We start from the raw sequence: 14263 nt of genomic DNA on the forward strand, positions 1-14263 counted from the left end.
AGTTACAATTAGTGTAAGTTTTTTCTACTTATAATAGAAACTGAATTTATTTTATTCATAGAAAGTATTGTAGAATAGGTCATGCTACGTCAGGGAATTATGTTAGTTCAAGCATGATCAAACATGATACCTTAAGGTTTTATAAGAATACAACTAACTTTAGAAATTTCATTGTTCCCACTTTCTACTAATTGTGGTTTTGGCTTTAGTACAATTACCGTTTGTATTTGGGTTTTATTTTAGAAGCTTTATTGCTGATGATCAGCCTTATATATCAGGATTAGGAATTAGAAACTTTTATAGAAATTAAGATAGATACATAGGATTTTAAAATAGCCATTTTGTTAAGAGATCATAATCAATTGTTCCTGGAAATGGCCCAGTGTGATCTTTGGACTGGGCCACATTCTTTAGGAACTGGTTTGAGCTATAATTAAGAGTTTTTTATAGTACAGGTAAAATTAGCACAGAATAGAAAGGTATTAGGATTTTAGTCAGTCATTAGGTGTTGGGTATGCATAAGTTTTAGAAGTTATTGATCATTAGGATTTTGGAATTGTTATATTGCTTTTGAGGAACATAAACCAAGCATAAGGAACAGTGAGGTAATTTTGGGATTGTCCTTCCTCATGCTCGGGAAAACACCTGGTGGGTGGAGGGATGCACCTCATCCACCTGGCCTTGTGTTCACGTGAAAGTCTTGTGATTTAACATGTGAAAATTTGGGATAAAAGACTCACGGTTGGTCTGAATAAACAGCTTCTGCTCATTTCACTGAACAGTTGTCCACTTTCTTTCTTTCTCTTTCTTCCTCTTTCTATCTATCCCTCCATCTTTCTTTCAATATCTATCCCTACTACAGAATCGACTTCTACACTAGACAGAGTCCAGTCTCTTTCTTTCTCCTTATTTCTCCAGAATATTCGCCAACGCTGCCCCACCTTCTAGGGACCCTCTAAATCTCTTTTTGGGGGCTGGCCCCCCATACAATCTATTTCTTTTTCTCGTAAAGTAGCTCTTAATGATTTATGTGGTACCTTCCCAGGAAACACTATTATCAAGTTTTTTTTTCAAATAAGAAAGGGCTTAAATTAATTAAAAAGAGAGTATTTACCACATTAAAATAATTTTCTCCAAGGTATATGCCACAATTTCAATGTTTTTCAGACTTTGACAGGCAGAGTGTAGCAGCTAAGCATGGGAGTAGTGATGTGTCTGAAGTAGTATTCCCAGGGTTTCAATCTTTTTCCTGCATCTTGGTAAGTCTGCAGGTCTAGATCTCTACTTTCTCATGCAAAAAATGGTGGCAAAACTAGCACATCCTTGATAATGTGCTTTCATGATGGAATGATTCCTCTGTACAAGGTCCTTAACACACAGTTAGTCCTCAATACTGGTCAGCTGTTATTACAATTTATCCCTATGAGGCCTGCAATTTGGTCACAAACCAAGGGAAAGGTGCCAGTTCTAGTAAGAGGACAGGATGAATACCTGGGAGAGGGTCACCATCGTTCCAGCATAGATTAAAGTAATCCAAGCAAGCATTGCAGAGAACACTAGAACAAACACTCTGGGCAGCTACTCCATGTCAGGAAACCCCGTGTGTGGGAAGAGGCCTCTTTCCGGGATGAGGCATAAGGGCTCTACAGGAGCAGGCCTAGATGGCAGGGAGTGTCTCATGGCTTCCCACCCCCCCTTAGCGCCCGTGGGGGCGGGGACACGGGACTCTTGTGTTGAAGTCCACTGTTTACGGTCTGCAGTGGCCCAGGCTTGTGTCTGTGAGCCGAGCCGCACCTGCCCCGGGAGCCACCTCGGGGATTTGGGGGTGGCCAACCCTGTGTTCCAGATGCACGGAGGCAGGACACAGACTTCCCCGCAGGATTCAATCCATTCCTGAGCCACAGGAAAGCCCTGGGCTTGACTGGGCCGGGGTCTCCCGCTCTCCATGTGGGTTGGAGATTCTGCCCATGGGCTGTAGCAGGAGTGAAGGGAGCTCCCTTTGGGAACTGGCCACTTGTAGTGTCCCAGCCCAAGAATAGACATCCCCCCTGTGCCAGGTTTGTGGAATCTGACCTTGGGTCGGGCTCTTGGGGTGAGCCGGCAGCTGACGTCGAGCCCCGCTGGGCAAGCAGGGGCAGGGGCGGTGTGCTGGAAGCACACCTGCGCCCTTGTCCCCTGCTAGGGCCCTCCAGGTTTCCACCCAAACCAGAAAGACGTCCACTTCTGGCTCAGGCGTTTCTGACAAGTGCGTTTATTTGCATTAGAAGTACAAACGTAGGAATCCAAGTACAAATACAGAGGGTGGCCCTGCCACACTGCCCAGCGAGGCGTGGCCGGGACTGGACGCACGAAGCAGGGCGCCCCCGTGTCGCCAAGGCACGTCGGGCGCGTGTGCGCCCTCGTCTCACCAGGACACCACGAACTTAGGGGAGCGGGTCACGTCCCCACGGAGGAGAGGAGGACGGTGGGGCCTCGGAGACCGGAGTCAGGGCCCCACGCCCTCGCGGACCACAAGGAGACGGGGCTGGTGGAGGCCACTTGGTGAGGCGGGGACCCTGGGAAGGGGCGCGCATTTAGGCAGGTCAGGTCCCCTTGGGCCCGAGCGCGTCTACATGGACGCTCAGAGGTGAAATCAAAGTGCTCTCGGATCCTGGAATCCCTCCGCTTTCCCTCCTTGGACGGCAGTGGCTTCCTAAGCAGGAAGGATTCCATGAACACAGAGCAGATGCGGCCTCTGCAGTCCCTTTTCCGCTTGGGGCAGCTCCAGGAGGACCCCTGCATTCTAGCTTCCAACACACGTGTCAGAGAGAAGGCCCTCCACGCACTGCCACTGTGGCTGATTCCTCCACGCTGCCTGGTTCAAGCTAGACCTGATGCTCTCCTGTGCTACCTGTGAATGCAACTTCCTAAACACATGTGGGAGTGGCTAGTTATCATCAAACTCTTGAGAAAGACTTTTGGCTTATGAGATGAACTTGAGCCAGATGCACAAATGATGAAGGAATTGCTCAGATGTGCAACCAGGTAAAAATACTGGTGCTCAGGTGCTCTCCAACGGAGGCAGGCTTGTGTGGATTCCAGATTGACTTCTGACCAGTTACATAGGCTTGATTTTTTTTTAAGAAATAATGTGATCCCGCGTTATCAGGAAATAGAAAGATTATCACTCTCTCTCCCCACTCCCCTCTCTTTCTCTGTCTTCTTCTCCCTCTCCCTATGTTGCTCTCCTTTTTATCTTAACCAGAAGCTTAGTAGGCTAATATACTATCACTAGAAAACTGTGCTCCTTTCTATTGTTTCAACTAAAATCGGGGTGGTGGGTAGAGTAATACACACAGTAATAAGTTGTTTCAGTTTTACCACTGCACAATCAGACACAAATGCACATATCACTGCATGTAAACACAAGATGGCTGCTTGCTCCCAGGAAGACACAGGTCCAATCCCTGAAAATTGTTACTCTCCTAAAATCTTTCATAGAAAATATGCTGTTGAAAACGAGCCTTTTGCTCAGTCCAGGAGCTACACATAAATAAAAACACACCATGTAGTTGTACAAACATATTAGCATGTAAACACTATTCACAAGCACAAACTTAGCCATTTTTGAATGTCACAAATGATATAAAGTGTCTTTTAGAATGTTTTAATAAAATAGTTAATCTAAACAGAGATAATATAATAGTAAGCACGATGAATTTCACTAGTATATGTTGCCTGTGTCTATTTTTGTTCAAATAAAGATGACAAACATGGGGGAAACCAAAACCTAAAATCAAATTATATGATAAGAAGCATAGTGCTTTTCCTTTTGAGCTCACAAAATTTGCAGTTTTCAAAGACGCATTTATTTTAGGGAAAAGAGCTAGCTGTTAGCCATTCAAATGTTAACTTTAAGACAAGGAATAAAATAAACAACTGGTAAAAATGAAAAAAAAAGAGAAAGCCATCAAGAAACAAAAGTTGAGTGGAATATTCTTCTAAGTAGTAATTTCAAATTCTGATTGAAGCAGGGTAGACACACAAGACAGCTGGGGAAAAGAGCAGTTCTGGAAATGTTCTGGAGAAGCAGAATTTTGGACTATGATCTGTGTATTTTAATATTTAAACTCAGATGAAATGTTTTCAATTTTTCCACAGTGTAAATTCTAATTTTGTTGTAGTTTGGAAAAGACATAAACCTTCCTGTTGAGTCAAAATCTAAGGACTAGAAGGGAACATGAAAGACCACAATGATGATGATGATGATGATGAGGATGATGGTGGTGATGTAGTGAATTTATTTCATATAAAAACCTTTCATCATATCTGGCCTGGCTGACAATTTGAAATTTTAGTCAGCAAGTTATGTGGATTTTCTGTCATATTATCAATCTTTTGATTATACTGTCACTTGAAAATGCATTTTATTTTCTTGCTTTCCTCTGTGTGGCTTCCAAGACCACCATCAAAGTGCATGGGCTATGGAGGAGGCAGGTAGAGGAGGGTTGCCTGGGATGGCCTAGGCTACATGAAGCAGTGGACGTCAGCGTGCTGAAGCACTGCTCTGGGCACTGGGAGGCCGTTACTGGTTAACAAAACTGAACAATACCTGATAAAAACCTGTTATGGCAAATACTAACCAACTCAAAGCACTCATCATTTGTACTTGAAATCTGAATCTGACAGTGAATTAGGACTTCTGCTCTAGGTGTTTCCAGCAAGTCTTCTGTAAATCCAAAAGCAACCACTGTCTTTTCCAATAGCTGTCCTTCAGCTAGGGAACAAGTTTTGATTTCTAAGAAATGCCATGGGCTAGCACGGGCCATCTGCCTACGCATGTGTGCTGCCCGATCAAGATGTGAAACTCCAGCCAACCACAAGGACAGTTCATCAGACTGTGCAGTCGCACCCTGGCCAGGAACAACTCTGCCTGCCTTGCCCAAGGCATTCAACTTCCTGGGTGAAAGCCCAGCCTAGCTTAGGAGGAAAGGAAATGCTGGCAAGCCCTTTCCTGCTTGTGAAGTGACTGGTCACACCCCCCCCCCACTTACTGCTGTTCATCCTGCACATACAATGTCCAGGGAATGACAGCTGACCCCTGGCATCCAAAGGTTACTTTCCCACAGATGATTTGGGAGTCCATGTTACAAATTGCTGTGCAACGGAAAAATATACGCGGAAAGGAGACTTAAATCTTTTGTGAAGAAGTGGTCAGTGGCAATATTGTCATTTTGAGACTGACGTCTTGGGGACTGCAAAAATTGTGTTGCAGACTCAGTCATGTATCTTAGAGACATCAGAAATATGTCTTTAAGAAAATAAAAACTGGATGTGCTGTGCAAGTACAAGTCATTCATTAGGATGGGGTGTCAATATGGGAGACCACCAAGAGAGAACAGCATCTAAACCTGTCACAGAAAAATGTAAATGGAACTTTCGCTGGGAAAAACAAAGAAGGAATCCTGAATAACTAGGAAAAAGAGAAAAATGTAGCAGCTACCTGCTCAGTCTGGGGCATTCTATTATTGGCAATGTCTTTCAACCTCCCATTTAAACAGTTCAGCAGATATAGAGAGCCATCCCCCCTGCAGGAGCTGGGACCATTCAGTTCCTGTAGCCTGCCCTGGGCTGGGAGAGCCTCCCTCCTGCTGACAGACGTGAAAGAGAAGCGATGAAAGGCAATGACTGCTTGAATTGTCCAAGCCTAGCAAGTCACATTAACCTCAGTACCCTGAACCCCACATACAAGCAGTGTTTGTTTTGGAGGTGTGTGTGGGAACAGGGGTTTTATCTGCCTAATTATTTTTCGGCTGGTGTTCCTGCATAACATAATCTGAAAAGCCCCCCCCCTTTTGTTACCTTATAACATGACTGACTGTTCAACTAATTTTGGGGGGGCACTAACTCATTCAAACTGGTCTAATATTTGACTTTTATGTAAGCAGAGTAATAAGAGTTTAAGTGGGCTTACTGACATTAAAAAGCAAAGTGTCATTCAGCTAAAATTTTTTTGAAATTAAATAAATAAAAGAAAACATTCTCTCCTTTGACTTTAATAGAACTAGACTAGGCTTCTATCCTAGAATTGCGAACTCAAAATCAGAAGAAAATGTCAACAAAAGAGAGGAAATACCCTAACCTCTAGACTTCAAAGCTATCAGACATTAAAAGAAGAAGGCAAATTTTTATTTTTCCTGAAATGCCGAATGACTGAGTTACTCTATTATCTCAAGACATGCACACTTTCTCCCTACAGTGATAGAGATCTAGCTTTTATAAGGAAAGGTAAGAGTGAGGTATCAGAGATGGGTCTATCATTTATCCTGAACTGACATTTTTTGCTATTTTGAATGTGATTATACGGGGAACACAAACTGTAGAGGTACTACTAAATTGTTTGATCATGGATGTTACCTACAGGCCAATTTGTGAAAAAGAAACATGTACAGATTACTAATTCCCTCAATTTTCTGGCAATTTGAGGAGAGATGAACAGAAAATTTCCAGTTTAATATATGCGAGGAATATGTGCCTAATGCTGGTGTCTGAAGCCCAGGACAAGCAGTGTGTCAACACAAACAGAGCTTAACACCTCAGTGTATGTTTGCATCAGATTATGCTCACCCCAGTCCATTCTGTATATATTTTTTTTTGCAGAAATTGAAGAAGAAATCTCCTATGTATACAGTTTAAAAATTATCAGAAAAAGCACTCACAAGAGAATTCATTCAGTGAATTCAAAATGCTCTATCCCTTGAGAGCATTGGATCAATAGTGACACGTGTGATGGTTGGAGACCAGCTAGACTTCTTAAGTGCCACAAGAAATCACAGAACATTTCCAACGTGACAGTTAAGATGAAAGTGGTCACAGAGGAAGAGGTTTTACTTGTTTGTGTTCTTTTTTTTTTTTTTTTTTCCTTTTTTTCCCTTTATTTTTCCTTTTAAGGTTCATTTTCTTTCTTTCTTTTTATTTTAAAGATGATGGGGCGTGGTGCCTCAAGCCTGTAATCCCAGCACTTTGGGAGGCCAAAGTGAGAGGATTGCATGAGTCCAGGGGTTCGAGACCAGCCTGGGCAATTTTGGTGAGACCTCAACTTGTTTGTGTTCTAGCCCTTTATACACAGAGTGGTCTGTTGCTTCCCGGTGGGGTTCTGGCCCTCCCCCTTTGCTTGCGGAGAGTGGCCCTATGTTCTGCAGAGCAGCAGGGCAGCATGCAGTGAATCTGCTTCGACTGCAGTGAGCTATTCCGGGTCAAATGATTGAGTGTGATCTCCATCACAAGGACTATGTTACTGACTTTTGAATTGGCCCTAATCTTCTTTATGCGGTATGAAAATGTTTTATTATTGAGGACAAGAATAACCTCAGTTGAAGAATCTGCAAAAACTTTGCACTTAGTTGAACTGATACAAAATTAAGGATAAGACAGTCTTATCTTTAATAAGGCCAAATAAATCCTATTTCTATCCGTTCACAAAAGTTAAATAAAATGGTATGAAATATAGTTGACTGCAGGAAGTGGAAAATCTTTCAAGATGTGTAATATTTGAGTTTTTTGGTTCATTTGAAGGTACATTTTGGGTAAACTGGAGGCAAGATTGGCTGAGTGCAGAGTAAAATTATGTTAACATTATCCTTCTCTGTTTAGTATCTAGGGAGTCTCTGTTCTAGTAGGTGGTACTGGGACTTCACAGAAGTTAAAGCTTTCAAAGCTCTGAAAAGGCATTTTGCTCTAACTCCATTCATGTGAATTGAGGAAGGATCACCGAAAGCCAGCAGGTCGAGGCTGCGTTGGCCGGGAGTGTGACACTGCCCTCCAGCCTGGGTGACAGAGTGAGACTCCAACTCCAAAAAAAAAATAACTTTACTTCTTTTTCCTCCTCTCCCAGGATGCCGCTTAAAAGAGACAGTCACCGGGCATGGTGGCTTGTAATCCCAGCACTTTGCGAGACCAAGGTCAGGGGCTTGCCTGAGCCCACAGGTTCAAGAAAAGCCTGGACAACTTGTTGAGACAATAAATCATCAGAAAATTAACCTGGTGTTGTAACATGTGTCTGTATGCCTGTAGCTCCTGCTGCTTGGATGGCTGATTTGGAAGGATCACCTGGGCCCAGCAAGTCGATGCTGGGGTGGCTGGGAGTACTCCATCCTGTGCGACAGAGTGAGACTGTAACTCAGAGAGAGAGAGAGAGAGAGAGTTTTTAAGTATGATCCACAGTGGTCAGAAATTTGAAATTCTTGTCAAAGTATGGAACTGTAATCTCCCAGATTTAGAGCATGTCTGAAAGTGAGGCACATGGTAGCACCTTTAGAATGCAGATCACTCACATGTCTTCCACCGAAAACGTTTCCCAATTCTTATGCAAAGCAAGCTGGGGCTTAGCAGCAGAACGTCTTGTGCACCTACAGGTGTTCCTCACAGTCAAGCATACTGGCTAAGGAGAGCCGCTGAGTTAAAAAGGGAAACATTTCCCTCATCTGCTGCCTGGGCTGCCCCTCTTCCTCCCTCTAAAAAGTAAACACATGCATGCTTTCAGAACTCCTGAGCTCTGCACCTGTGCAAGGTACACACACTTCTCCTCCACTGTAGTCTTCACAAGCCCATCTCAGGACTTGAGGCTGATCTGGAAGCCTAAAGAGAAACAGGCCTGGGTGTACTCGTAGGGGGTGTTTCAGTTCTTTTAACTTGGACTCTCCTGGTGAGTAGGACCCTATATATGCAAGAATCTGCATTATGCTCCATTAGGGAATGTCTATTAGACTGTCTTGAGATGAAGGGTTTCCTTTATGGAAAAGGAATGATGAACTTCCGTTTCAACCAGGAGGACTGAGGTTGGGAAGAAGAGAATGGCTGGATGGCTGGATTAAGAAAACAGAAGCTATTGGCATGATATACATATATCACATAAAATATATATATATATCACATAAAATATATATATATCACATAAAATTTCATGAGAGTTGCTGACAGTATCCAAATATTGAGTGGTTTTGAAACAAGAGGCATCAAAAGAAATTGTTTCAAAGCAAAATTGAACCAAACCTATAAATAATTTATAAAAAATATTTTAGTTTATTTTCCTCTCAAAAAGAATTTTACTAGAAAATTTGGTTCTCTCCAGACCCTCTTTTAAAATGTGGCAATTTGAAATTGTTCATATTGTTAGAAGTTACAAATTCATAATTTTGGAAATTGCTTGAAGAGACCCTTGGGCTACCTCAGTAACGAGTTGTGACATGGGGTTCCCTTAGGGTCCCTCCAGAGTACCCTGCCAAGAGCAGGAATGGCTGCTTATGCATGAGACAGAACTAGGGTGCTTGTATGTGAAATTTTCTAGTTAAGAAATTCCATTTAAGACTATTTTCAACCTGTTTCCCCACAAATATTTATTATTATTTTTTCAATTAAATTTGCTAAATAGAAGCCAATTGGTTAGTGGCTTATGTAACAACTATCAAGTCAAAAGGTAGAGACCAGACAGTAAGAAAAACAATGAACTTGAATGTGTCACATGATATAGACTTGATCCTTCAACATTGGTGATCATATACCTGTATCTCCACATTCACTTAATATGCAGCAAAGCTAATAAGAATAGCTCATCTAATTTCAGTTTTTCTGGCCTCTATTCCTTTTCCTTTCTGTGTCTGGTAATTTGTGTGAAATCAGTACTTTTCTATACTTTTTTCACACAATATATTACTTTTGTTCTATTAGTACACGCAATAGATAATTTTTAAAAATTATGGTTTACAATAAAATTAATTCAATCTTCTATGTGAGAAAGATGAGAAGAACAGAAATTTTGGTACCAAAATTTTAATAATGCCAAAGCATTCTTACCTGGTAGGACTTGTTATTTTTCCTATTTGATGATGGGAGATTTAAAAGAGTTTTATGAAATACATACTGGCAGCAGGTTATAACAAAGAACTAATATCAAGAAGCAAATTAGTTTTGTGTTATAAAAATATCAAAAGAGTATTGATTTGGGATAATTTTTTTCCTTTGGGATTTTGCTATGCATTCATAGTTCAAAGTATAAAATAATTCTTGTTCATCAAAATATATAGTTGATGATAGTCATTACCCATTTTTTGCATCTAAAATTGGTTTGACTTGAAAATTAATATTTGCTAAGAAATTTTTAAACTTTTAGCTACATTTTTTTTCTGTATACCTTTCTTTGCAAGATGAAGACAAGTATTGAACCCACCATAACATAGGAGAAGATGGGCACATACTTTGGGGTTGAGCCTTGGTGTAGTAAAACACTGCTTTTAAGGTGATATGTTGAACTAGTCCAGTAACCCAGAGTTCAAACACTGTTGGCTGTCGGTAGTCTGGAATCAAGCATTAACCTGCTGATATGCTGAGATAATGAACATCTTTGACTCAATAATGTGAACATTTTAAAAATCATCTTTTTTTCCTCAGATGAGAGTCTTATAGAAGATGCATATGCTCTCTTCTCAGGCCTAGAGGAAGCTGTCAGGGGTTAACTAATGATGGTGGTGCCAGAGCAAGAGAGGCCACAAGAGAGGACACCAGGTGGAAACCACTGCAGTTCACACTGGAACTCAGAGTGCCCAGTGGGTCCTGGGCTGGGGCCAGAAAGAGTAAGTCCTGGCCAGGGATCGGGGCAGAAACCCGAGAGAGGTCTCAGATGTTTGCTTGCCTGTTTTACAGATTTCTTTACAAGGATAACCAACAGCTGTTTCTGATATCAATGTCCCTAAACCATCCAGACACTTCACCAAGCTATAGATTGATTAGCAAGAATATCACTTTAAAACTCAATGCGTGTGTGTGTGGGTGTATGTGTGCGCGCACACATGTGCACATGTGAAATACATAATAGAACCCTTTTCCAGATACTTCCGGTGCTGCTGAGAGGTTATAAATAGCATAAGACCAGCTGAGCAATGTTCTTCCTTGCCATTCCCAATTGGTCACTACTGGTCTGGGGATGATGGAAGGTCAAGAGTATGAACCAAACACTCTTTACTCATGTCTAGCAGCAACATCTAGAGATACAGGTATCCAACCCAGTAGACCAGGTTAAAGAGCAGGAAGGACGTAGGGAAAAAGACCCGGGAGTATGAGTCCAGCTCCAAGATGTCTATGTGAATACGTCCTTTTCTCCAAGACCCTGATTTGCACTCTTCATAGCAGCAGAAGAAGCTCTGGCAGTCTTTTCCGTCCAGACACTCATAGACACAGGTGTCTTCCAATTCCTGCCAGTACACGGAATTGTTTAAAGTGATCATCGCAGGTGGTGGTGGCCTCATCTCCAGGAGAGAATAGTTCTGCAGGCAACAAGAACAACACAGCAATCACCATGAGATGCACAGAAGTAGCCTGGGTGGATTAAACCATAGGCACTTGTCACGCCTTTCTCCTAGGCAAGGAGGGCTAACATCCCACACATAACCAGCACTGGAGGACATCTGTCTTTTCGATCTTTGCAATTTGAATGCAGGGAGAATCGAACAGCAGTTTCAAAACTTTTGTTTCCCTGATTATTGAGGAGGGAGGTTGAGCATATTTTCAGATGTGCATGAGCAATTTCAAGTCCCTATTCTTACTACTTTTCTGTGGATTTGTGGTAAATATGTACATATTATATATTTAGTCCTTAAATATCCAATAGTATATGTATTAAAGTGTGGCAGGAAATATGTGCTTTTTTTCCTATTTAGAAAATAGTAAAAGATTCGATTATAGAAATGACAAAAGAATCTTCTTGCTCCATGTAACTCAGGTACAATGTGAGTTTTCAGTGTGGGACAACTGGGCACAGCTTGTCATCTCAAGAAGGAAAATCAAACGTGGGAAATTTTAAGGTTTTCTTTTCTTCTTCACCACCTCTCCTCTTGATGTGGAACAAAGTGGGGCAGATAAAGGAGAGAATGATTCGAGAGGAATCAGACATTAGAGGAATCTTTCCTGACCTCGAGACATGGTTGCAAATAGGCCTGCCAGTTCTCCACACAGGCACCGAGCTCTTCCAAATGCCAATGAAGTATGCACTACATTGCATCCTGTTCAGAGAATACACTTCTGAATTTCACTGGATAATGGAAGCAAACTGAAATACATATTTGTCTGATCGTTCTAGTTTCATTTGTGCCAGTTGTATTGAGATGTGCTCGCCAATGGCAAATGTGGAGTCTGAGGCTTTGCCGGTGCCTTTGCCTGGGGCTGGCACAGTGCTGGATAAGGAGCCATTCAGAATTCATTAGAAAGCCTCTTGAGAACTTCTTATATTACTGCAAGGAGACATGGCATTCCTTTACCTTTTACTTCTGGATCTAAGTTTGATGGGTATGTTCATAGTTGTTAGAAACCAGGGGGCGGAGGTAGGAGTGTTGGTCGAACACTCAAAGTCATTACCTGAAGCCTCTGTGCGTCCTTGTCTCAGGGAGGTGTCTGTGCAAGGAATGATCTAAAGCGATGGCCTCTACCACACGTCCACTGAGCACTGCCTGCTCCTCCCATGTGTGGCCACCAGCCTCTGTTACAGGTGGGGCCTCCGGTGCAGTTGTCCACCCTCCTCCACCATTCTGGTGGAGAGGCAGAGATGAAAGCCTCTAACCAGCATGCATTTCCTCTAGGTTGATGTTCTTGACACTGAGTGGGTGTAAACATCATTGCTGACACACAGCCTCTGCCTGCCTCTGCCCCATGGCATTTGAGGGATTGGCCTCTTTGGTCAAGCTCTGGTTGCAAACATGTACCTCTATTAACTAACAATTGCTTTAAGGCTTTCCTACATGGGTGCATGCACAGGATTCAGCCAGACATTCATCCACTGATTGCTTTAGTTTCTTGCTATGTGCAGTGAACTGAGGGCTTCAGGAGACCAAGAAGAGACACCCAGTTGTGACAAGGCAAAGCAACCCTAAAGGAAGATGCCAACTCCAACTGGCAGCAGAGGCTCTACAGGGGTGGGGACATCTTACCAGAGATCTAAAGGATGACTTTGGGAGGCTACACAAGCAAAGAAACAGCAAGGTTTTTGCATCAAGAAACTTTTATTCAAATTCATTTAAGGGTACTAAAAACTCATAGCCACTGAAATACTAGGAAACTCAGCATGATATTTAAGAAAGCTCTATGTAATGTCTTTCTAGCTCACTGTTTTGAAATGAAACTAATTCCATTTATAAGATTGAATCCAAACTTAGGATGTGAAGAGTTCTAGGCAGGGCATTTTCTATTGCTTGGATACTTTCTAAAATGCAGTGTTTTCATTTGTTATGAAAATGTCAAACTAAGCCCAAGATGGGGATTTAATTAATGATTCTTCAAAGTAATCTTTGGCCAAGCTAAGTCATTAACTCATTCCTTTCCCTGGCCAAAGGAAGCAGCCCTGTGACCTCCCCAGAGCACTGTGCTTTCTGGGCACGTGATGTCATTAGCCTTCCAGGTTAGGAAACTGAGGTGCAGTTTCCTACTTGCAATTACTTGCCCCAAAACAGAAATGTCATTATCTATGGAACCCTCCTGCCCCTCATTGCTCAAGGCAGCTCATTTCTGTTTTTCTTGCTGACAATGTTGGCCTCTTAAGTAGCATGAAGCTGTGCATCTTTAAAAGTGGAGCTGGAATTTTGAAGATTCTCACCCCAAAGTAGAAAACCTTCCTTTTTCTTTGGTTATAGTATAACTCTTGCTGAAGAGCTCTCTGATTCAGCTTCTCACCTGGCTCAGTATCTTTTCTGTCTGCGAATTACTTTTCTTTGTATTTTCCTTAAGTCAAACTTTCCCACTTTTTGTTACTTGTTTTCCTTCTTTTGTGGAAATGTCTTTCTTCTCTGTCTTGAGAGATTTTACTTTCTTTTGGCAGCATCGTTTCTACACCCAAAGTGTCAATATTTCTTTCTCCCAACTCCCAGCTTCCTGGCTGTGAGACATGTTCCTGACTCCCCTTGGTTGTAGTCTGTTGCTGTTTGGAAGCATTTTCTGGCAAAAGCTGTATGCTCACTGTGACTCTTCACAGCTGTAAAAGTGGCTTTCCCACTTAACCTTCTGGGATAACTTCTATGGTTCACATTTGCAAAGTACAGATAACTACAGACTCTTCTCACGCAAACGGGTTGGGAAGGCACTGAATACAAGGTACCAATGAGCATTTAGAGAAACCACATGGTCTATGACTGTGCTTCAAAGATTCAGTGTCATTAGTAAATCAAAATGTAAGAAAGATAAAAGTCGTGATTATATATAAAAGTTGTTATAAGATGAACGTGGTAGTTCACAGCAGCAATTTAAG

The 14263-nt window shown here is 42.1% G+C and overlaps 1 protein-coding gene across 1 annotated transcript in view; it reads right to left on the reverse strand.

Moving 5' to 3' along the window:
* Positions 1-10650: 10650 nt before the first annotated feature.
* Positions 10651-14263, reverse strand: part of GABRG3 (gamma-aminobutyric acid type A receptor gamma3 subunit) — a 50688-nt gene continuing 47075 nt past the window's right edge. Inside the window, exon 5 of the mRNA XM_008054518.1 lies at positions 10651-11297. Coding sequence (XP_008052709.1) covers positions 11016-11297 — 282 coding nt within the window. The 3' untranslated portion in view covers positions 10651-11015. The remainder of the gene's footprint in view (positions 11298-14263) is intronic.

The sequence above is a fragment of the Carlito syrichta genome, unplaced genomic scaffold (assembly GCF_000164805.1).
Source record: "Carlito syrichta isolate Samal-C Ts95f unplaced genomic scaffold, Tarsius_syrichta-2.0.1 Scaffold295713, whole genome shotgun sequence".
NCBI lineage: Eukaryota > Metazoa > Chordata > Mammalia > Primates > Tarsiidae > Carlito > Carlito syrichta.